This window comes from Colossoma macropomum, unplaced genomic scaffold (assembly GCF_904425465.1).
Source record: "Colossoma macropomum unplaced genomic scaffold, Colossoma_macropomum, whole genome shotgun sequence".
Lineage (NCBI taxonomy): Eukaryota > Metazoa > Chordata > Actinopteri > Characiformes > Serrasalmidae > Colossoma > Colossoma macropomum.
The window spans coordinates 20,397,659-20,423,590 of record NW_023494784.1 but is presented as its reverse complement, the minus strand read 5'-3'; the positions used below and the strand labels follow the sequence as shown (position 1 = coordinate 20,423,590).

General features: G+C 39.4%; 1 protein-coding gene across 1 annotated transcript; it reads left to right on the top strand.

Annotated features, from left to right (window-relative positions):
- The first annotated feature begins 339 nt into the window (after nt 1-339).
- On the top strand, nt 340-16,710 carry ralba (v-ral simian leukemia viral oncogene homolog Ba (ras related)). The gene is made up of 5 exons (XM_036590870.1): nt 340-485; nt 14,145-14,312; nt 15,261-15,469; nt 15,603-15,780; nt 15,883-16,710. The coding sequence occupies exons 2-5, from the start codon at nt 14,199-14,201 to the stop codon at nt 16,003-16,005; spliced, it is 624 nt and encodes a 207-aa protein (XP_036446763.1). The 5' UTR covers nt 340-485; nt 14,145-14,198; the 3' UTR covers nt 16,006-16,710.
- The last annotated feature ends 9,222 nt before the right edge of the window (nt 16,711-25,932 follow it).

The following is a 25,932-nucleotide window of genomic DNA, read 5'->3' as shown; positions in this document are numbered from 1 at the left end:
GCTAGCACCCTACTGTCAAAAACCCGTTTGCTGTAGAAAAGGGGAAACACACAGATAAGTTTTCTGTGCTTTTTTGTGAAATACATCTTTATACTTTCCAAAATTAAAGGAAGATCCTGGACAAGCGGTTAGAAACTATTGTAACTTTTCATTTTTTGCCGTTTAGCTCCATTCACCCCCATTCATTGAGGACTCGCTCGCGGGCGCCCTCTGGCGTTTAACGCGCATGTTTTTGAAAGAACGGGAGAAACAGGAAATGGCCGAGCTCCCCTCAAACTGGCTCTGACGCTGCTCCAACATGTAGCCGTTTCGTGACGTCACGTCCTGTTGCGTGTGCGCGTGTGCTCGGTTGGAGGGTGGGGTCAGGCTGGCGCTGCCCGCAGCCTTCAGAACCGGAGAGCCAGCTGTGTGTCCAGAAACACACGATTAATGCCTTCTTCACACAGATAACACCAGCAGAGCGCAGAGGACGCAGTGACAGAGCGGTAAGGCTTCACACACTCGCTTCGCTTCAGCGGAGGCCGTTCATTCTGTTTCGCTGATTTTGGCCACTGCAGTTGTTAAAGTATCCGGAGGTTTAATGGGCGGGTGAGAAGTCTGTCTTCCTGCCTATGAGAAACAGCAAAAATTACATTTCACAAGACTAAGATAGTGTCAGATGTGAAGCAGTAGCACCTTTATCTGCAACTGGGAACGCCAGTAGTCTGCTGGACAAGAAGAAGAAGAAGGGAGGAAGGGATGTGGCTGCTGGCTGAGAGAGAGAGTTTACCGAGTCTGATGGGATGATTGTCACGATGTCCCATCGTGACTGAGTCGCTGGACAGGGCGACTCCTTCATGAGAGACCTGATTTGTGACCGGTTTGCGGACGGCTGTTGGAATAGAGTTTGGGGAGGTTTGGGTTTGTGTAGCTTGTCTTTCGGATCCAGTGTGAGAGCTGAAGCCTGGCGAGCTCGTTTCCTGTGTTTTATCTTTCTTCTGTATTCCACATAAAATTGTCACTGGAGCCTGTCTGTTGAACGAAGCAGAGAAGAAGTGGACGGTGTTTCAGTTACAAAATGGTTCAGAGGGCTGGAGTGGGTTGGCTTAAAGGGCCAAACTGTGAGAAAATTGACTTTTCCTCACTTTTTTGAAATACGAGGTTAATGTGCTGTGTAAACACAGTTACAGATTCAAAATGTATCATTCACTTCCCAATCTCTACAGTTTATACTATATGGAAGTGAAACTGCATTAGTTTGAATTAGTTTTTTTGTGATGTCACAAAAACCAACTCATTTACATGTCCACCTATTCACGCTGAAGTTATAAGGAGTGTGCACCCTAGGCTGGTTGTTGAATAATGCATTGCTGCCAGTCAGAACAGAGATCAGTTACCTGTACCAGGGCTAAAATTTAAAATAGTTTTGTAAAAAAGAATTGACTGTTTTTGGTACATATACCTACACAAATATCACAAGTGGACCTCAGAGAAAAAACTTAATATACAGGGAAAATGTAGGATATAGGCCCTTTTTTGATCTTCACAGAGAGTACTTTGCCACGTCGAAGCACAAGATTAGCATTAGACGTAATGAGACTAACTGTCTGATGAAATTACTTGATACCCCACCCACCCACCAGTTGTCTTTTTACAACTTCTCTCTGACAGTAACTTTCTTGCGGTACTATCAGGCAGTTTCATTCTCTGTCCTTTTGTCCTCACACCCCACATAACCTTGAAATGTTAAGACATACAGGTTGGCCCGCATGGCTCCTTTAGCAAAAATCTGTTTTGACACCATTTCTTGTAAACTTTTCACTGAATGTGCATGGACACCTGTGTGAAGGCATCTCACTTCTTATCTAGGATTCTGCTGCAGAAAACGTAAACAGACCACTTTCTCCGGTTTTCTCGCTACACTGTCTGTCTGGATTGATAATAGACCGGCCGCGTTCTTGTGTAGACTTAACCTTTTTTCCACAAACCCTGTCCAGATAACAAGCAGTAGCACATTTCATATGACTGCTTATCACCAGTTAGAGTGGGAGTGGCAGTAAACAGATGAATTTTCTCTTCTAGAGCTTTTTACAGGGCTGCCGAAAGTGATAAATGAGATATCAGAAATGAGCATTCCTGTGCCTCAGGGAGAGGCAGTCATTAATTGGATCATGTCTCTTGAGAAATAATTCTGAGTAGGGTTGCACCAATACCATATCAGTATCAGCGCCAGTACTGGCACTTAAATGCAGTATTGGTATTGACAATGGAGATACCTTTGATCGATACCGGAAAGCAATTTCTTAAGTGTGCATGTGCACCAGTAGATGTGGGTGACAAGCAGCGGTAAAAATGGTCATGGCAAAATCTGTAATGCTAGTATTTGGTGGAAAGGCAGTAGTGGGTGATATTGGTTTCACGGATTTGTCACAAATACACCAGCAAACATGTTAATTTTAGCAACTTACCTCAACAGCTGAGAAATGTTTTTTTCAGTAATCACTTACCTCCCACTGTGTAGTCACTTACAATCTGAGCGAATGTTAGTCTGGGTTGTTATTGAGGGAGACATATGGAAGGAACCGCCTGTCTCTTGTGGTAATGAACTCCTTTTGTCTTGGTTTAGCCTTTAGCAGATCAGCCCATTAACGAACACATACAGTTGTACAACTGTATGCTTCCAGTCCAGTTTGGGGAAGGCCCTTTTCTATTCCAGCATGACTGTGCCCAGTGCACAAATCAGGGTCCATAAAGGCGTGGTTGTGTGAGTTTGTTGTAGAAGAACTTGACTGGACCACACAGAGCCCTGACCTCAACCCCATCAAACACCTTTGGGATGAACTAGAACAGAGATTTCGAGCCAGGCCCTCTCGTCCAACATCAGTGTCTGACCTCACAAATGCTCTTCTTGATACATGGGCAAAAATTCCCACAGACACACTCCAAAATCATTTAGAAAGCATCCCAGAAGAGTGGAAGCTGTTATAGCTGCAAAGGCGGGACCAACTCTTTATTAATGCCTATGGATTTAAAATGGGATGTCATAAAAGCTCCTGTAGGTGTAATGTGTAGGTGTCCCGATATTTTTGTTCATATAGTGTAAGTTCATGAAAGATATTGGTGTATCTGTAGTCAGTAGGGTAGAAAATTGATATTGGGAGGTTCTTAAAAAAATGCTTTTTTTTCGTGATTTATACCTGTTACTTACAATGACAAAAATAACTTCATAGTTTTGTTGTGCACCACATGTTTTTGCTGTATCTCTGATCTAAAAAAATATATTTTTCTATTTCTTCTTTTTCTTCTTCTTCTTCTTCTTCTTCTTCTTCTTCTTCTTATTATTATTATTATTATTATTATTAAATTAAAGCGTGCTTCATTGGTCACTCACAGCAGTAACTTTTCACCTTTTCACACCTCATGCCAGCAATGGCTTATTAGTTTAGTGTGGCCTGTCTTTGTTTACCTTTTAGGTGGCCTTTTAGTAGGAGTGTGGGTTTATTCTGAAAACAAGCACAACTGTTGACGCTTGCCTTCCAATGTAGCCTAATAGGTTTAGCAACTTTTTAATGATCAGTTGATAACTCACTGTGAGACGGTGGAAAAATTTGTTGGTTGGGATTTCCATCTGTCCTATTCTGACTGGTCTGTGTTGATTAGGTTTCCAGAAATGCAATGAAGTAATCTTATATTGTAATCTTAAACGTAAACGTATCCAGACACTCCTTTTAATTTGGAATTCACCTACTTTAAGGTGCACCCATTGCTGACACAGGCATTCACACTACTTGTATAATTATTCTCCATAGAAAAGCACTGGTGATAGAAAGGGTTGCTATGTTGCAGCCACATAAGTAGAAAGCTCATGGCTATGGAGCAGTGGAACAGCATTCTCTGTAGTTCCATCATATACCTGTGGGATGAGCTGGAGTGGCGTTTGTGATCCTGAACTAGTCACCCAACATCATTACCTGAACTCACTAATGCTCCTGTGGCTGAACGCAGTCAGACCCTCACAGCAATGTTCCAACATCTAGTGTAAAGTCTTCCCAGAAAGACTGTTACTGTAGCAAAGAAGGACAAACTCCCTGTTGATAGCTTTGATTTCAGAAGAAATATTAGATAAGCAGGTGTCTACAAACCTTTGAACATATAGTGTATTTGTTGCTGCCGGACAGATCTCTGATCAGTAGCATGAAGTCCTGTGTTTTAGTCACTCAACTAGAGTGTATAAGAACCTTTTCCCACTAACTCAACTCACACTGGACATGTTAAACAGTCACATCTTTCATTTGGAAGGAGATCTCAGTTTAACTTTGATTGTTGTGATTTGGATTTTCCCCATGAAACCCGCATCTATCTAGTTGTAAATGCCCTGTATATTGTGACATTTCATTTCCCCTTCTTTCACTTTGATATTGTAGTCAGTAGACACACTGGAATTAGGTTCCTTATTGGGTCATTCACTTTCCTATCAAAGAAAATGGATGCTGCTGATGGCCGACTGCTCAGTTGCTCCTTGCACTATAATCAGTTGATGTACTTTCAGCTGAGGTGAGCGAACCTTATCATACTGCCAACTAGGGGTCTGCAATATGATGATGATATATCATTGTTATTGTGATAAATTGCATCAGAAATGCTTTTAAGCATTTTGTGGATATCAGTACTTTAAGAACATTAACATATCATTGTTTTTGTTAGTATCGATAGTTGTGTGGCACTACTGGTGCAATGTGTCGGTTCCAACTTATCAAACCTGGGAAAAATGGAATATTGTGATGCATATAATGTATTGTAAAAATATCTTGTAAGTATTGTGATGTTTTATTTTTGCCATATCGCCCATCCCTTCTGCCAACTGTAAGTGGTACTTCATCTTTCAGTGGTGGATTGTTTATGTTGGCAAGCGAAGTTGAGGGAGCTGGGTAGTCTCAGTGGGAATAAATATATCTCAGTAAATGTCACATTAAGAGTTCCTCCAGATAGATCTGGTTTAGGCTAGTGTGGTGCCTTATGGTCTGCTGACTGACAGGGAAGTAGAACATGGCAAGAGGGCAGCCATTACTCTTTTTGGTCCAGCATGATAGCCCAGCTTGTACCAGCTACTCTCTTCTCTCATCTTTCCTGTGGGGGTGTTGTTTGGTTGCATGTTCCAATATGCAAAACTTTTCTTCCTGGTCTTTTTAAGCTCAGTTTAGACTTCTGGAGGAATTTGTATAGCACATTAATTTAAAGTACGTATTTTTGTCCCTCTCATATTTACTTTTGCAAAGCTGTACAGAAAATGATTATTAGTAGTATTATAATTTATTTTATTTTATTTTTTAAACTTTCATCTTTTCTTTAGACCATGCAGTGAATCATGAATGTATACCTCTACAAAAGGCATTGCTGTAGCCTACACTTAGTTCTGTCGTGTGTTTATGGGCTTGTAAAGGAATTGATGATAAGTTTATCCTTTGACGTTCGCTGCTTAGGTGCTAATGCTGAAATGTGTCCTCAGATTATTCTGCTTTACCACCGTAGCGTAGTGCAACTCTGTGGGTGTAATGGAGTCTGTGTGCTGGGGTATGTGACTAAAGGTCTGGAGATAAATAGAGAGGGGGTCTGCTCCATGGTAAGTGGGTCTTGCATAGTATGTGCTGAAGGGGACGATGTTTTTAACTGTCGAGTTAATCTTGATTTAATTCCAGGCCTCTTAGGGCACTTCCACTGACTGGCATTCATCATGCTTACCTTTCACAAGGTCTCTGATACAGCTATATATAAAAGGCACTCCATATGTTCACTTTTCGCCTTTCATTTAAAATTAAGAGTAGGCATTATGACAAAAATATCACATTATGGTACTTGAAGACTAAAGACTATGAAGACTTGAAGAGTATGAAAAAAGAATTTTTTAAAATTTTGCAAAAATGCACTATGTAAGGCTATACTGTGTACGTTTTGGGGACCGCTCTGATGGTAATTGCATGCAGTGTATGGAAAAGTGTCTGCGTGGGCCTGATTATTTATACCCCCACCCACTTGATTCAACCACTAATCACGTCAACCTGTGTCCGCAAACTCTAGCGTGATTCTTACCCACTCCCACCTACAAAACCTAGCACAATTTTTGTATGCACCTGCCCATTTCAACCACATGCCACAAGCACCTGCCTTCAAAATATTGTATTTTTAGGCTAATTAAAGCCATGTGAACTTTAACACGGCAGCAAACAATGAGCGTCACATCATGTGACGTCACCGTCATGGGCACCACAGCCAAATAAAAAAAAATCAGCGTAGCAGCTTAGCTTTGCTACTAACATTATTTTTATCTGTGTCAGCATATATTGTTACCTAATTCCTCTATAAGATGTCTTCAAGTCAGCTGAAGTTAATCTGAAGCCAAAACAGAGGCTGAGGCACACTAACACAGGTTAAAAAGCCAAGAGAGCTGTTGTGGAAAAAAATCAGATGTTGTGTTATGTTATTTACTGGATGTCCTATAGCTTCATGTCTTCTTCTGCATGTGATTACTTACATGATTTTACTTGCAGATCATTTGTTGCTTGCCTGTTCGCTTTGCAAGCAGCCAACAATTGTTCAAGCTCACCCCACTCAGCCAGCCATAATACTCACCCGCACAAGCCCGCAACCCACGCGGGACCCGTGGGTGAACCCGCCTGGTGTTAACGCCAATAATACCACCTAGAGTAAGCCCACAGCCCTATGTAATTTTCAGCCAAAGCCCTCATTTTTTTTTTTTTGGTGGTTTGTTTTTTCTTTCCCAGTGAATAACTGAATATTTGTCCATTAACTCTGTTTAGCTTCTGCACAATTTCAGAGACATAGATTCCAAATTCGGCTGGTTGACCACAGTCCGTGATGCTCTGGCTCAGGATAAGGAAATGTTAGCTTCAGTCTTGCTGAGGAAGTTCTTGCTTTGGAAAATGCAGAATCATTCATTACATTTATAATAATTTCATTTACCCAATGAAAAGAATCCATTCCATGGATGTCAGTAAGAGGTGTCAGACACTGGATAATATGCATATGGATTTGGACCTCAAAGTTGGATTGGTTGGTTTGTTATGTACATTTTATGAGTCTACAAGAGTTTATTATGTTCCCCTTGTTTGGAGAGAGGTACATGAGTAGGTTTCTCATCCAGGAGAATGTTGGAGGAAAGCAAATTGGAGGAAAGTAAGGTGAAACGGGTGAGGATGGAAGTATATTTTCTCACAAAATTGTGGCTTCATTTTACATTTTTCCAGAGCCCAGAATTGCAGTTGCAGTATCTTACTGTGCGATATCAGGAAGAGCATAATAAAGATGGAGTTTAAAGCTTTGTGGAAAACATTGCAAAATGTGGGAAATGCTTTCTCTTCTGTTGGGCATTTATGTGTAAAAGAAGGGCATAGGATCCTAATTCAGTGCAGTGCCTCCTTAAATCTCTCAATGAGGCCTCTGTGTCCAGCCTGAGATGGTTAGTATTCAGGGAAGATGGTCACTGCGAGAGCGAGAGCCTTCACCTGAAAGAACAGAGCCGTTGTTTCTTCCTGCACAGTGTTTTTGGTTTGTTCATGATTAATGTATACATTAGAAGGTAAAATTATGTTCATATCAGTCATATCTAAGTTTCAAGCTCATTTCTGACTGATGTCAAGCATGTCAGCATGTTTTCTGAGTTTGGTAATGTTTGTCCTGTTCTGAACTACTGCAGTACGTCACACTGTTTTGTCTAATAATGATGTAGACTGGCAAAAATGAGAACCTTGGGGGTTAAATATCCCTGTGACTGAACATCAGTTATGGAAAACAGGATGATGCTGACCTGTTTACTCTCTCTCCTGACTGATATTTCCACCACCACCACAGCCCTGGCATTTGACAGTATCATGTCAGCTGCACTTATTTGTGTTAACCAATGGGCTACTGGCAGCTGGTTGGAATATGGCCAATCACAAGTAATTAATCTGCCTTCTATATTGATCTCATTGGTACTTCTCTTTCTCATTTCATGACTAAATCTTCTTGCTGTATGAATACGAAGAGTGCAAAAAGATCTTTATACAGTGCTCTCTCCCCTGCTAGCCCCAGGGGATGTGACTTCAGGCTAAGGAAACTCAGCCCCATGATGTAGAAAGGAGAGAGGATGTTAATGCTAGTGGGCCTTGGCCCAGTTGTGCTCCTGGTTTTCCCATCATTCTGGTCAGGAAGTTCCAGCTGATTAAAGGGAAAGTCATCTGGTTTCCTCAGGTTTTCCTCCTACCTGTCTGTTACAGAGCTTGTACACATTTATAATGCTTTCTCACCTGGGAGTCGGCACAGCGCTGATACTACCCTGAATCCAGAAGTGTTGGTACCCTGATTCAGTACCTGTGACCGTTTTTCATTAGACAACTGTATCAAAACTCTCGAAGGTTTCTGAAGAGACACCTCACCATCTAAATCAGACCGGAGCTTCATATGGCCCATAACATGTTTACCATTTATCATGAAATCCAACCCACTGTGGTTGGTTACTTAACATAAACCATGTAAAGTAGTAGTGGTAGTCTGTGTTGACAGAAGAATTGCCAATAAAGATTGAAAAGGGCATGGAATGTGCTTAAATAAGTAAATAAATTCTGTAATTAAAACTCATACTTGGAAAAAACAAATATGGGACACTTTTTTCCCCACTGCATTTTTTTCCAACTGTCCCCCTGTGGGAAGGCTGCCTTGCTCATGGCCCCCAAGTAATTTGAGCTTGAGATCCCTGATCTAAATGGCTCGAAAGCACAATTTTGAGGACCCCGTTCACTGCATGTTTGTGTATTTTCCTGCTTTAACACGCCAGACCTGTCGTACTAGATAACCATCAAGCCTGGCTGAAGTTGTGTTCGAGTAGAGGAAATGCAAATACGCAAATATCCCCAGGACTGCGATTGAGAACCACTGCTCACAGGCTACTGTGGTTAAAGGACTATACTGTACTTCCTTATTTCTGTTGCTCTTCGGTATTCTGACCTAGATTGTCTGCTTGGTCAGGTCAGTGTATGTTAATCATGATCTGCAGGTGAGAGTATGGTGAGACTATGGTGAGAGTACCATCTTAAAAAAAAAAGTGCAGGTGGATAATCCCAAAACATACCAGTTATTATATTTGAAAAGCGTCACGGTTTTCGTTTTTGAATGCTTAAAGGCTACATCAAATTAAATTTCTTTGGCTGAAACTGAAATTCAGGATTTTTTTGTTTGTTTACTTGTTAGTAATTTTTTCCTTGTTTTGTAAACACATTTTACTTATGTGTTTTAAAGAAATTACAAGTTAATGAGGGAAAAAAAATACTTCTATTATTGATGAAGTCAGTCCTTTCAGTAGGATAAAACTGAAGTGATGATAAATAAAAACAGTTAACATAAAGTTCATATAGTTATTACAACATGTACAGTGTGTGCCTGAAAAATACGTCATTGACGTATTTTTACACTCGTTTGTAGGCCTCTTTAATTTTCTCAGTAAATATGTCCACCCTTTTTTTCCTCTTCAAGAATCTTCAGCTGGAAATGTTTTTGCATCCCAGGTTACTTGTTTTCTAGTTTTGATTTCAGCAGTCTTGTTTTACAAAGTCTAGATCCACTGCAGTTTCCTGGAAGTGAGTGGATGGAGTGAAATGTAATAGGATCCAGGCTCCTCTACCCAAGCACTGAAAATCAGTACTTAAATCATGGAAAGTCTGTCTACCGGTGCCAGAAGTTTTGCAGCTATATGTTAAATTAGATATAGTGAAAGATAAAGTTTAAATGACTTGAAGTGTCATTTTCATTGATTCAGCAAATGCTTCAGTAAAATCCAATTACTAGTGGAATTAACAATATTAATCTCTATGCTTTTTTTGAAACCGTTACACAGGATTCCAGGAGGCTGGTTTTAGTCGAATATATTCTGACTATGGCTTCAAAGTCACAGTCAACTGATCAGCTCTGTCTGCTCCCTCTTTTGTGTGCCTGCCTGAGCTCCTGACATGTGATGTGATTGTTCCCAGTGTGCCTGCTATCTCTGGGCCCTAGAGGAGAGGGTGTGAGGTCAAACAGGTCAGCTTTACTGCTCATCCACGTACAGCCTGAGGGCAGCAAGAGGGAAGCTGAACAATGGCCCTCATTTAAAGGCGTTCCTATGGAAATTGCAGGAAATGCATTGCTTTATGTCACCCAAGATTAGGCTACACTGTAATAGGAAAACAATGAGCGTGGAAATCGTTACTGATGTTGACAGCCTCTTTGCTTTCTCCTAGCAGCAGCAGCACCGAGGCTCAGGGGTGGCCGTGCTCAGGAGCGTCGCTGTCTCCGAAGCACAGCGGCTCAGTGGCTCAGTGGCCGCTTCTTGCAGACGCTTAGTGATCTGTGTGAGTGTGTGAGTGAGAGAACGTGGGCTGCATACTGCACAGCCTCCAGCATTCGGGGAATCCTAATGAATTCCTCTAGCTGAGGGCGGGGAGCAGCATTTATATTTCAGCAGCTTGTAGCCGTAGGGGAGGCAGATGAAGCACCATATGTAGGTCACACCCGCCGTAACTTCAACTGCGCTGCCCTCCGTTTACCCCTCACTAGGGTTTTCGCCGATCAAGGCGGCGCAGGAGTCATGTTCTATTTTGTGCAATTGCCAGGCCATTAAAGAGGAAATGGGTATTGTTCTTTCCTCTGAGTTATGGCCTTCTGTTTCTTCTTGATGGGTTATTAGGAATATACAGCCATCATTATTAGCTTAATGTACTAGAGACTGTAATTTGTTTTAGGGCTGCACAATATGTCATGTGTTAACCATTATCATGATATTGGCCTTTGTAGTACTGATATCACACAATGTCAACGAGCCCTCTGACCAATCACGGTTCCAGAAAAGGTTTTCTGTGGGTGTTTTAGCTGTCATGAATAACTAGAATGCACAAGTATTTGTGCATTGCATTGATATTATATTCTCTGTTTAGTATTCAAAGCTGTTTTTAAACCACACTAATTGTAGACAGTGATTACCATGTGAGAAAAAAATGTACACTGGTTTAGTTGACTGTAGGGTTGGGCATTATGACTATTTTATTGTATTGTGGTAAATTTCTTCACAATATGCTTTTTTGAGCATATTGTAGATGTCGTCAGTACTTACATGATTCATGACAAAGAGAGCATAATTAGCACCTGTTTAATTGGATTTAGACACTGGTAGATTCATAGGTAGATTCATAGGTAGACACTGAATATGAATCATTGTACACAAAGTTATTGATAGTATTTTGTTAATGTGGCACTACTGGTTCTTTTTGGTCTGTTCCAACATAAACTATAGTTGAACGTGTCAGAAATTCATGCCAGACATCCACGTTACCTCTCCTCAGAGCACAATGAACTGCACTGCTTTCCATGAGGCCGCATAATCCAAAAGTGCAAATATGCTTAAGAAGGAAAGCTTATGTGGGTTAGACAGGCAATGAGAAGAACCACGGTAAGGAGAGTGGATGCTTTAATGCACCACCACCACACTGTCTGACTGCATTTATAGTGTGCAGGTGCTATAAACTTGGACGGCAGGCTCATGTGTTGTCTTTTTTTGTGCATGTGTGGAAGGCTGCTGTACTTTATCTGCTGCTTTATCAGTTTAACAAGCAAGAAGAGATCTACTTTGCACTGCTATAGCCAGACAACATAATAGGGCAGATTCAGGACATCGACTAACATTAAAAGAAAATTTGTGAAAAGAAAGCAGATTGCAAGACATATATAATTACCTTTGTGCAACGTTAGGGCAGTCATGTTTCCTGAAAATTAAAGCCTCCCATTAGATTTACAGTCGTGATAGATGGAAACTATTGGCTCATGCCTTGTGGGGGTGGGATTAGACTGGATCTCTGTGGAGTTCGCGCTTCACTCACATGCCAGTGGGAAAAGTTTTTTTTTTGATGGATTGAAACACTGATTAAAATGGAAGCATATCTGTTCCATCAGACTGAAAAAATGCTTCCAGCATTAATGTTTTCAAGGCATTAAACAAGTATTTAAAGACTCAATTGGAAATATCAATGAATATTCGAAGCCTGTAAAATGCTGTTCAGGCCAGGCCTATTTGGGGGATCAAGGTATTTATGTTATCAAACAAAAGTAAGTTTATTTGGTCAAAATAAAGCAAACCTTCAACCTTGCCATATTATTCACTGACTGGTGTGTTTTAAAATATCACAGAATACATCACAATATGTAGATGTACAATGTGGACTAGTGGAAAAGTGAATTAGACTACAGTTGTATTTGAAATGGTTCCATTCCATGTGAGGAGTTTTTACTTATTGTGGGTCAGCGTGTGTGTGTGTGTGTGTGTGTGTGTGTATGTGTGGGCGCAAGCTGAACAAAAAATGCCATAGGCAGCAGATTCTCATGCAGTCTTCCTGCATGCCTGCATATTGCTGCTTCCTAGCAAGACTCTTCTTTATAAGATTACCAAGAACAATAGCTGGAAGCAATGGGTCACACACTCTTCCTGGGTAAAGAGCAGCAGTGTGAATCTGTCCCTGGACACCACATCCTTGAAACCAGGCACTCTTACACCCCACACTACCCTGTGTTCTGTTAATTAGGGAAGAATATATTGTTTGGCCTTTTGCAGAAAGCTGGGATTTGTGAATAAGCCCTCTAATAAATACTGAGCACCCTGACCAGTCTAATAAGATCCAGATGCGTGTTGTGGGAGTGTTTTGATAAATGAGGATATGTCATCTGATCCAAAAAATGTAAATAATTTTGGTCAAAATCATACAGGCCAGTCTTTAATCATGTCACACCAAAGGTTGACCAGTACATTTTTAATATATTGCAAGATCTATTGCAATTAAAAAAGGCAGTGTAACTGCATTGTATTTTCTCCATGTCATGCTGTTAATGTGAGCAAGTTCTCCTTTGTGCTGATGACTGTAATGGGAGAGGCCAAGTGAGAGTTGATTGCTATGGTAGAGTAGCTAACAGTGAGTCAGACTCGAGTGTCTCAAAGAAAGGCAGGCTGTATGAGCCAGTTCCTAGGAAATGTAATCAGAGCTTAGTGGCACTAGGATAAATAGGTATGTACCAGAAAGATTTATTGTTACACAACAATTTCATAAATGGAGTAAAAAATCAAGAGCATGTGAATAAAGTTTAATACACTCTTATTTGCATTTACTGTCACATCAGCTGTCTTACCAGTAACTGCAGGTCAGGCTGCAGTTATATAAGTTACTGTGTTACTACCAAATGTAAATGTGTTCAAATAACTTTGGTCTGCTTTCAGATTCAATGTTGGTTATTGTCAGTAAACTATGACGTTGCATGTTTCAGCGTTTTCCCTGTTCTAACACACACAATTCAATTCATAAAGGGTAATAATTAGTTATTTAATTAGTTCATTAGGTGCATCAGGTGTAGGGCTGCATGATGTGGACATGAAATGCAATTTTCAGTAAAGCTGTTGGATATCACAATGACGATATGAGAAGCGATAAATTATCATCAAGTCCAGCACAGAGGAGCACTTGTTGGGCTTTTAACGCTACGTTCCCACCAATCTAATTACATCACTTTGGCACTGTGCGTGTGAGGTCATTCCGGTTCAGTCATCATAGCCCTTAACGGTGTGTACACCATGGAAACTTATATTGCCATAAAAATATGACTTAGCCCTAATTAGGTGCGTTTGGAGTCGAGCTAAGTATTATGAAAAATGTTTCAATATTGATGCCAGTACTGCTTCCGATCCTCTTTTTAATTACGGTGTAGCTGAAACCAGAAATAAGTATAAGGTGCTGGAAGTGGGTGTATATACTAACCGACTGTAGAATAATCAAGATGAGTGGACATTAATAACATGCTTACAGAATGTAATTTAGACAGCAGTCAGGATTTTGAAACAAGCATGCCGGTTAGCTTAAGACTGACTACTCAAGTACTGAAATCACATATTGAATGACACAGATTTCTTTGTTACTCTGTAGTAATTAGTTTCAAATTAATTCCGTAAATGTATTGAATTTCCAGTTGTGAGCAGCGGAAACCTCTAAAACGTGCAGGGCAGTGGTGCTCCGGGACCAGGATTAAGAATAACTGGCCTTGATGACATTAAAATCAAAATGAGTTCTTACTGTCCACTGACTGATTTGTTGGTATCTCTGCAGGTGGAGTCAGCTTGTGTGGGTACTGTGTGGTGAAGCGGAGAGAGGTGCCTAGACATGGCGGCCAACAAGGGTAAAAACCAGAGCTCCTTGGCACTACACAAGGTCATCATGGTGGGCAGTGGTGGGGTAGGCAAGTCGGCACTCACCCTCCAGTTCATGTATGATGAGGTGAGTAGTTGTGTTGTAATGCTAAGACTGTATAGGGTGTGTGGTTTAGATGTACACTGCCATCCAAAAGTGTAGACGTTTTCAGTAATATAAAAAATACATAAATGTATTCAGAATGATGAACAGAGTTGTAGATGATTCTGAAATTACTGAGAAGACAAAAATAAACTTGTAATTAAATAATACCCAGAATGCCTTGTATGCCACGATGAATAACCTGACAAAAAGATCATAAACTTGTTGTTTCAGAAAACTTAATATACATAAAAAACATCAACAGTTCCTTTGGTGTTGAATGTATAATCTTTAAATCTACACTGTGTAAGTTATTGTATATAAAATAGCAGAAATATTTCAAAATGCTGTTTATCTTTTTGTAAGCATTTTGGATATAAAGAGATTTGAAAAGAATAATAGCTGATGTATTTCTCTGATAAAAGTGGTATTAATTAGAGGTGGTAATATGACAATATTTTATCATTATTGTGATAAATTTTGTTGCCATTATGAACAGTATGCATTTCCGAGTGAAATGTCAGCACTTATGCTGGCTAACTGAATGTTTCATTACAAAGAGAGCATAATTAGCCTTTTTTGTGCAGCACAGTATCTGAAATGTTGAATAATCCTCACTGCATTTCACATTTTTGTAGCAGTTTCAAATGTGGTTGTACTACCACACTGTCAATATATTGTGATACATATTATGTATCGTATGCCTATAACTATCATGATATACTATTTTTTCTATATCACCCAGCCCTAGTATTAATCATAATATAGCATTGATATTTGTTGTATGTGTAAAGCGCTCTCCGAACAACGTATATCATGAAAAAAAAGAAAATTCTTGAAGGGCTATACTGAATTTTGGAATGAAATCTTTCGTTTATAGCCCATTGTCATATGATAATGAATGCATGAATGCATCTGTCCTTTGCACTGCAGTTTGTTGAAGACTATGAGCCTACAAAGGCAGACAGCTACCGAAAGAAGGTGGTGCTGGATGGAGAGGAAGTGCAGATCGATATTTTGGACACAGCTGGGCAGGAGGACTACGCAGCCATCCGAGACAATTACTTCCGCAGTGGAGAGGGCTTTCTGCTGGTGTTCTCCATCACTGAGCAGGAGTCTTTCACGGCTACAGCAGAGTTCAGGTCAGTAAGACATCACAGCAGCACAGCCGCATTTAAAAAATGATGGGGGTCTGCAGTTTGTGATCAGACTATTTTGTATCCTGCATGCTTGCCTCCCTGAATTTGCATTGGGTTTGTGTGTGAATTTACACAGAGAGCAAATTTTGCGTGTTAAAGCAGAGGAGGATAAGATACCTCTGCTGCTGGTGGGGAATAAATCTGACCTGGAGGACCGCAGGCAAGTGTCGGTGGACGATGCTAGAGGAAAGGCAGAGGAGTGGGGAGTGCAGTATGTAGAGACTTCTGCCAAGACACGTGCCAACGTAGATAAGGTTTGTCGCTTTATCTCTCTGTGTAGTTGCACATTTTATAGACTCAGCATTGTGTCAAGGCTAATCTGAAGCATATACTAACAAAACACTGTTCTTCCAAAGGTATTTTTTGACCTCATGAGGGAAGTGCGAGCCAAAAAGATGTCGGAAAATAAGGACAAAAATGGAAAAGGAAAGAACAAGAAGAACAAGAAAAGCTTCAAGGAGCGGTGCTGTTTACTTTGAACTCCACATGGACGTTTCCATATCAAATCCACTTGCTACTTTGAGGAACACTCAAACATTAAGAGCCTTTTCTTTATTAAAATCAAACGATAATTAGTAGTGTTTTTATACTGGCAGGTAATCACTGCCAATGCCTTTCGTTCAGTTATCCATGCAAACTATCAGATCAAAATCAAATGCTCTTTTTTTTTTGTTGTTTTTTTTTTGTTTTTTTAACGGTTCAAGACCACTCCGTGGCTACTTTGTCACAGACTGTAGCACTTTAGGACTTGGTAACATCAAGGTGACCAATCTGCACCCAACACTAATCTTTTTTTTTTTCCTTCTTCATCTTTGTAATTTATTTTTATTTCACAGTTTGGTCTAGCTCTAGAATATTTCAACTCTGTTTATCTTGCAGCCTTAAAAATATATTTTAGTTGTGGTTATGAATAATTTTTATTTCATTTATTCAAAAGAAATCTTTAACACCTGATGCCAAACAGTTCTTTGCAGATTAAACAAAATCCTCACAGCTTTTACACTTCTCAGATGTTTACATTCAAACATCCCTGAGTTTTGAAACCTTCCACCTTATGGAAATATATTAGGTAGGATAAATGGTAGCATCTTGAAACAAAATACAGTACTGTGCAAATTCAGAGACTACCCTTCATTTACTTCATTTCCAATCAAAATGGCCACAACTTAACAACTAAATTTAATGCAAAATGTTACAATATTTTATTTGTCCACATTTGCCTTTGTTACAGCTTCCATTCTTTTCAGGAAAATTACTTTCAGTTCAGAAATATGTTTCCACACCTCCAAAGTTCAGTCTTAGAAGTTGGTTGCATTTCTGCTTTCTGCAGTCTGATTCCCACAGTCCAAGTATTCATGAACTGAGGTCTGGACTCTGGGTTGGATGGTTCATTGTTCTGAGAACATCAGCAGCTCCTTTGTTTGATTTGCAAATGTTCTTTTTTTTTTTGTCTGTTTCCTTTTCAAAGTAATGGCTTCTTGACAGCTACACATCCTTTCAGACTCAGTATTGAGTTCTCACAGTGGAAGGGTGAACAAAATGTAACTGCTGCACCATTTAAGGTGAAAGGGGGAAATTTGATCAAGAAGCTGGCGAATAGAAAGCAAACTTCATCATATCTATATTCTCAAGACACAGAACTACATAAGCGATCATATGTCAAACCTTTTTTATCATATATTTAAAAGTCCATCTATGAAACAGGAGGGCTGTTTTGTCCTGTTAGTTGCGCTGGTTGCAAAGGCTCCGGTTATTTCAATGGTCACGCCAGAATGTAACTGCTGCACAATTTAAGGTGTAATTTGAAAATTCAAACAAGATGGCTTCAACTTTATTGAGGGTTAAAATGCATGAAAAAGGGTGAGGAGTTTGCTCTGTTTTAGTGGGGAACATTCAGTTATTTTTTATTTTAGCAGCAATCGTAGCGAGTTTGCTAACCCACAACCTAGCCAACATTAGTTACATTACTTTGTGTCATTGCTCGCTCTAATGTTATCATAGTCTTTGTCTGCACAACGCTTGCGAAGGGTTTTATGTCCATGAAGATCTAAAGTGTTTGCCTTGGCAATGCGTGTCCATGAATTTGGGGGGTGGAGCTTGTGAAGGAGAACTGATGGGAGGGGTGTATTTGTTTTGCTGTTGAGTTCAAATATCAGCAACAATGCTAACTGTGCCTTTAAATGTGGCATCCAATCATGCTGTTTATCTGATGGGGACAGTTTTGGTGTACCAGGTCTTGCATGATCATTGGGAGTCCTAATTTCTCTATATGTTTAATCATGTTTTGTGCTCCATGTTTTTTTCCCCCACTTACTATCCTTTCCTCCTACTTCGCTCTTCCTTGTGCAAGGATATCTAGTCTTCTTGGAAATGTCTCCTGAAAAATGCAGTTGTACTTACTGGCCATTTTGTCCAGAAATTAAATAAATTAAGGTTGGTCTCAAACCTTTGCACAGTACTGTATGTGGTAGAAAAAAGTGGAAAGTCTATTCTTAGTGTCTGTTGTTCAAGAAGCCATCCTAAAAAGCACATACGGTTTTGTGGCTAAGATGTGTGCCTGATTTCAATTCAGACAAATTAAGCGCTTCCTCCCTCCTAACCACTTCCACTGCTGACAGTTTGTGGAAGTACATTCAAGAGAGTGAAGTGCTGTTATGCTCAAAATTACAAGGTATTTTATCTCTTCATTATAGATTTGCTTAGTGAAAGTGCATAAGAGACATGTATAAGTGCTTGTTTTTATTTTGACTAGACTCAAAACAATGATTAACTTTGAAATAGGTTAACCCTTACAGTGACACAGCAGGAGCTACACTGCCCCCCAGTGGTTGAAGGAAACACTTGACAGAGAACACAGAGGCACATCATGTACTGCTTCTAACTAAATGCCTTGATGCCTCTATGTTGTATTGAAATATTTTTGTAGAAAGTATGTTGTGTCTGCCATCATCTGGTGAGAGAAATGTGCCATGACTACATGTGCCAACATAATATCGTAAGAAAAGGAATGACTGCTCTGACTGAATGTTAAACCAGTCCTGATGGTAAAGCTTGCTTTATTTGTTCTGGTCCACAGACCCAGTACTCGAAGTTCACCTATACCCTGCTACTACTCTTTTATACCATATAACATGACTTTGCCTTTCAGAGCTACTCTGCAGTTTTTATGATTGTTTTCCACTGCCTGAGGCTTCAAAGTATGTTGCCAAATAAACACATTTCTTTTGTCGTATTTCTGGATATGATCTTTAGCCTAGAGACAATGCGTGTAAGTGTTGGCACAATTTATCTAGTATGACTTGTTTAGGATTTGTTAAGGTATGATTCCAGGGTTCTGACAGACAAGGTGAACATAACTATCACTAGTCTCATAAGTGACAACCAGTCACTTATTCACTAACTTTGTGCTTCATGTCCAAGCAGAGCACAGTACCAACTTTCCTAATTTCCATGAGGAGAACTGTAGGGTGTCTGTAGGTGACTGGTTCAACAGACATGATGGAACACGGGGCCAGTTTGAGTGATCAGATGTCAATTATGTTGTGGTAAAGCATGTGAAATGCTGAAATAGGCACACATGATTTATAGCTGAAATGTGCACCCAGGTTGTAGCTTAAATGGGGATTGGCTAGGGGGTGCATAACTAACTATTAGAAAAGAAAAGACTTCTGTTGTCAAAATTTGGATTATTTTTAGAATATAAAAAGAAGAAAGGGGAATAAATCTGTTTGTAGTTTATTACATGTAGTTCATTATTGTTAATTATAATAAATTAGTCCAGGTTCTTCTCTGGCCTTCTTCTCTAAAACTTATTCAGAATTACCACCAAAAACACAAGCAAATATAAACCAGACAACACACTTCCATTTTTCCATTTTTTTCTATTAAATGAAAACACAGTAACAATAACACTCCAATCTGCCCTCAGGGGATGTTTGAATTTTGGAACCAACGAACATCAACAAAACAATACCTGATTAAGCCATCGTGGAAAGGATTATTCTAATATACCTGTTTTGTTTTAAGGTTTGTGTTAATTTGCTCGAGTACTACAGCACTAGAAAGGATGCATACAACAAATTTTTATCCAGTGACTTTATTTTTCACTGAATTACTGAGTTTTACTTAATAATCACTGAATTATAAGCACTGAATTATTAAACATGTCTGTTTTTATACTTTTGCTTGTGATGACTCCCGTCACAGTCACAATCCACAGAAAGCCCATTCAAATGTAGCAAGCATTAGCTAGCTATCAAAATCTTAACATTAACAGTGAACCAAACACTTTAATTATGACAAGGACAAATATGCATTTTAGTCTGACCTTTCCAAGGTATGTCAGTGCATGACAAGCTTTTAAATGACTAAAATTATTATTAAAATATAATTCTTGTGAGAAATGAGTGGTTAAATGTGCATATTTAGCTCTTGTAACAGCTCCTGTAGCTCTTGAATTGAAAGTGCACAGTTCAGTTTACACTGGCAAAAAATCAATTGGAACATGTAATAATTAGAATGACAAAAAAGTACAAGTTCCTTTTGTTCTACTACTAAACATGTTTACTTGTTCAAATTGAATTGAACATTTTGGATTAAAACCAAAAACAGCTTTTGTTGAGGAAAGGATTTAATGTTTAGACAACAAGCTTCAGGTGTAAGGAATCAACCTCTTATCCAGCTAATCAATCTGTTCAGTCTGTTGACACTTTACAGTCCCATACAACAATCAGATTTATTCAATCCGCTCAATAAAACACATTCAGTGTCTTTGGGTAAGGTTGCTGATTTCCAAATGAGGCATACTTGGCATGTTCGCCACTGGTTTTATGGTAAAAGCTTGATCTATCTTCCACAGGCCCAGACTGTAAGTATGCGCTGGGGAGCCATTTACCAAAAGCACATAAATCCCTGTTTCAATCCACACCTCATTTTCCCATCACGTCCTATATAGCTGTGATTCTCTAGAAGTGACAGAATTGAAATGGGAAGGACATAAAAGAGTTCTGACAAGATCTGTGATACTTCTGATGTGGCTTTTATCTCCGAACCAGAGTGATAACTTACAGAGAATAGTAAACACCCTGTAATGGCCAACTTTGGCCACTGGGTGGCAGTCATGTCATTCATCCACATTGTGTTTTAAATTTGAATGAAATACAGTTTCAGTGCTACAGAATCTTTGTTGGCTGCCTCAAATGAAATCATTTCATCACATTGGCATGAATGGGTCCCAGTACCACTTCAGTGGAGGTGGGATGTGCATCATAAACCAGCCACTGGGTCTTTCAAAGAAGCACCGACGCCTGGTATGAATATTTTCTTGAGTATAACAATGCATCAGCGTGCACATTTACACAAAAATTTAAAATCAAAGAAAATGTGACCAGACTTGATCATATTTACCTAAAATAAGCAGATTACTTGGGGAGCAGACAGAAAAAGGGGTCAGTCAGAGGGCTTCGATATTCCAGTTTGGAAATAGTAATGAACTGAAACCTGTTCTGCACTCTGTGCTGATATTTTTTCCCCCTGAACATCTGCACATTTGACATGTCCCTAGAAATGAAAGAAATATATTCGCTTTCCTATTGCATCAATTCTAGTGTTCAGGTACTTTTGTGGGTAGCAGGTTTTCCAGACATGGATTAAGGCTAGCTTTAGGCTAAATTACACTGTGAGTTCCTCACAGGCTTCCTCTACAGTTCCTGTAGGTTTAATTTAAGTCTGAAAAAGCAGGTTTACTTGAGATAGTCCATTATGCCAGAGATGGACTAGAAACTGACCTGCCTGGATGCAGAGTCCCACTGTCAGTGGTAGTGCCATGACTGTCAAGCTAAGGCACATGGGTTTCAGTAGATTAGCCAGAGGCATGAGGCCAACACACCCTCGTAAAGAAGGCTGAGATGCTGCCATTTTCCTTTTTTCTTGGCTTGACAGGATGACCTTTCACTCCAGCAAAGCCTTTTGTTTGCTGACCGTCTCGTACACCAACAAAAGGGACGAAAAGCCCTTGAGACTAATGAGGTTCCGTTTATTAGAGCTCATGGCACCCTCAGGGCCTGGTGCCACAGTGATGTAAATATATGCATTAGTCCTCGGCATGGGTAATTTCGGAGGAGCAAAATGAGCTGTGATGGTGCTGATGAAAAGGGCACCGATAGCAAATCACTCCAGCAGCTCTAACTCTGCTGATCTCGAACACCCTCCTTGTGAGGGAAGAGAAAAATGCGGAGGCAAAGCCAAGTATCTGTGCAATGCTTAGAAGACATGAACTTTCAGCGTACAGGAACTTTGACTCAATATGTCTAGGAAGGAAAGCAATTATATGAAATGTGTTAAAGCCAAGAAATAGGTTTGTTTCATTATTCAGTAACATTAGATAGCCCATTGCAGAAGCTTTGTAGATGGCATGTTTCTTATGTTGCATTTAACTTATATTTAACTAAATATCTTTAAATTTATCTTAATTTTTCCGAACCCTAAACCTAACCTTAAATGAGAATTTCACCAATTGTTCAAAATATCTGCATAATTCGGTCTTTGAAATATAAACAAGTCACCTGCAGAGTTTAGCTCCACCCCTAATCAAACACCTGATCTGGGCAATAAAGGAGCATCTGAATATTAGAACCAAGCATCTGAACTTTCCAGGGTGGTAGATCTCGAGGACCAGGACTCTAAATGATAGCATTTCACATCAAACCACTTTGGATGACTTTGTTTACATACCTCAACCCAAAACCTAATCCTAACTGTGGTCCTAAACTTGAATGTCTGTAGGTAATCTATAAGGAGACATTGAAATTAAGTGGGCCCCATCATTGCCTAATATGCAAGCCAAATCTATAAAACTATCCAGAAATAAATAGTCCCACAGAACACTGCAACTGTCACACATCACATGACACTTCAGTGATGTAGGCCTAATCAACATACATTAACCCAATTCCAAATCGCAAAACATAAGCCTTCTCACACTTCCACTTGGAATAATCCATTTTGTGGAGCTTTATGGTTTTTTATTAAAAAAAAAAAACATTTTTACAAAAGCAGTTTAGCCACAGTTCTTTGGCAACAGCCCAACTCTTGGAAGACTGCAGCTCAGAAATGTTTTTGAAAGCACATTATATAATTCACTCTGTGGTACCTACAGAGTTGTACTATTGACCACCCCAGTAGCTCTCTCTCTCTCTCTCTCTCTCATCTTTCAAATTAAGAAAATTATTTTTTGGCATAGGCCTCTTACAGTAAATCAGCAAATTAATTTATAAACAGCATTGTTCTGCTTAGTATTGATTTCTTAGCAGCAACATTTTCTTGTACTTACTATTGATTACATTATTATTTCTTATTAATTTATCTCATAGTTATACACTGGATTGCTCATTAAACTAAGGAAGACTGGTGAGCTTTATCTTAGTATGAGCCACAGTGACAGAAAGCTAATTAAGAGAAATCACTGACCTAACTTACAAATCCTGTTTTCAGAGAAGTACAAACTGCTGTCCACAACAGAATTGTACCACAGCTGATAGTCCCCAGTCCTGGTCTTGGGGACTATATATGCTGCACTTTTTTGTGCTTTCCTTCATCTAGCACACATGATTCAACTCATTAACTCGTTAACAAGCTCCTCATTTGCTGGGCCAGGTGTGTTACAGCAAGATAAACACAAAAATGTGTGTGAGTTCCTCAGACTGGGAGTAGGTACCGTGGAGGGTAGAGTATTGGTTGACAGCCAAGGGCCTGTGGTAGAAAAAAGGAGATACTCTTAGGAGAAGAGTTCAGTAAGCAAACCAGATTGGAAAATGCACTACAGTTTAAGACCATGCTGGAAATGTGCCATGCCACCTGGACACAATGAAAAGGTGACAAGTGCAAAATAACAGAGTAAACATGTATTAGGCCTTGAAGTCTTATTTCAAGGTTTAATGATGATTGCTTTATACGTTAGCTCAGCAAATGTTAGCTCTGAACTCCAAGCTTCCCAGTTTTACCTTATAAAGTCTGACTTGAATATTGTTAGTAGGTCAGTGGTTTTCCCTCTGGCCAGGAAGCAGCTTCTTGCGGAATTTGTACCCATGAGCAATATGACAAACAATCTCCTCAGCTTCTGTAACCACTCTGCTCTCATTTTACTCTCATTACTTTAATATAAGCTTCTCAAGATGCTTGATCTTTGTGAATTACAGTCACATACATTTGTATACAAAAGTTTGGTCGTCCCTTGTCAAATTACGTTTTGTTGATTTTCCATTGAAAATGGGTACACATCCTCTACAGAGAACACACTTCTGCACATTTTAAATGTACAATTACTGTTTATTTGCTGAATTTAACATATGGGGTATATTTTACAATATAAACTTGGCAAATAAAAAGATATTATGCACTATAATAGGCACAAAAATGCCATATTTAAGTTTGGACTTTTGCATATGATTATATATGACTATTAAAAATGCTGCCACACTTCCAAATCATCAGGCATGATTGTGTTGTGTGAAAGGTCATGCACTGGATTTGTGTATCTTATTGACTGGCAGAGATAACAGAAGGAAAAGGCATGGTGAAGACTTACCTATCTATGATATGAAGTAGAGATTATTGCTGCCCTTTTCCTGTCAGCTGCTTGAACATGCATGCAATCCAAAGGTATTAACTGACCAAGCATTTTGCTGTTCATGAATGAAAATTGCGTTTGAGTTGTCCTACAGCTCACACTTACAGATCTCATGTGGGGTCACCTGTGTGCTAAACAAGGGTTAAGAGCTAGTTAATGAAGCTTATGTAAAACATAAGATTATGTAAAACAGAGTGAAAAGGTGAGATGATCTAGAGTGGGATTTGGACTCAGAATGTTTGACTGAACTAGGATTGTGACCCAAGTTTAACTTAACTGATTTGTGATTAATTGTACAAGTTTTATTTTTGATTTGGTCCAGCCTTTACAAACAGGCAGCATATTTTTCCATGTAGTTCATGGGTGTCCAATCTTATCCACAAAGGGCTGGTGTGGCTGTTTTCCCTCAAAACAAGCTGAAGCACACCTGACTCCACTTGTTTAATCAGTTGGTTTCAGTCTTCAAATCGCTGATCAGGTGATCTCCTGCTTTGTTGGAATGAAAACCTGCAGCCACACTGGCCCTTTGTGGATAAGATTAGACACCCCTGATGTACTTGCTGTGGTTAGTTTGCACCTGTAGCCATTCAAAACATTCAAAACTTTTCTTATACCAAACGTGAAACTTAACTCTGTAAATAGACTGACAACATTCACAGCCAAACTAAACAATATGCAATTTTGAAGACATACATTGATGCTTTTTTAGCTATAACATAACAGTCTACTTGTTTGACACTTGGAAGTCTCAAAGAGATCAAGCACAGAGGAAATTCTCTAAAAGAACAGCTTTTCAGAGTCACGTTTAAAAGCATGCAAACCAGAATAGATCTGCACAAGGGAATTCGAAAGCTTCAATCCCGTTTCTGATCTTGGATTTCAATCTTTTTAAAAACAGCTTAAAAGTTTGTATTTTTAGGGCATTTGGCTGTTGCTGTTATTATGATTTTTTTATGATTCCATTTAATTGAGAACTCTGCAAAAGATGACTTTAAAAACATAATAGTGGAGGAAACTGGTTTGAGGCATATTACTGAACTTCACAAACTTTTACTTTGTGTTGCTCTTTAGACATTCTGTCTCACAACCTAATGATTCTTTGCTTGCACCTTAAGACTATAGAGGTGTAAATCAGATTTAACAGATAGATTTAAGGCTTCTGCAAAGATGCTCAAGTCAACTCAGATTTTGAAGCTCTTGGCTTTTTCTAGAACAAAAGCGATTACTAAAAAGCTCTACCTACCACAGGCCAGCTCTTCAAACTGCAGATCAAAGCTAGGGCCAGACTAATCAAAGGTCAGCAGCAACTTTGAAGGAATCACAAGTTTTTAAGACTAAGGCTGATCACGGTGAACACTGAACAAGCACAGAACAAACAAAGTAATCCAGATGTTTGGCCAGTGTTAAGGTAGCACAAATGAAATCTCCACCTTGAATTACGTTTTAATAATACAAAAGTTTCCTCTGGAGACTGTAGACTATTGGTTGATTTGCCATCAACTGCTAGTGCTTATTTTAAATTTTAATTTTATACTTTTTAAAAAAACTGTATATACAACGACAGGTCACTTCATTAAGTACACCTACCTTGCATCTACACTTTCGTTCTTCAATGGTCAGGACCCCCATAGGACCATCACAAAGCAGGTATTCTTTGGGTGGTGGGTCATTCTCAGCACTGCAGTGACACTGACATGGTGGTGGTGTGTTAGTGTGTGTTGTGCTGGTTCGGCAAAGCAGTACTGCTGGAATGTTGAAACACCTCAGTGTCACTGCTGGA

Excerpts from the sequence above, each read along its gene's own strand:
- ralba (XM_036590870.1), top strand. The coding sequence starts at position 14,199 with ATGGCGGCCAACAAGGGTAAAAACCAGAGCTCCTTGGCACTACACAAG. Across the intron at positions 14,313-15,260 it reads TCCAGTTCATGTATGATGAG|TTTGTTGAAGACTATGAGCC; the intron begins GTGAGTAGTTGT and ends TTTGCACTGCAG. Across the intron at positions 15,781-15,882 it reads CACGTGCCAACGTAGATAAG|GTATTTTTTGACCTCATGAG; the intron begins GTTTGTCGCTTT and ends GTTCTTCCAAAG.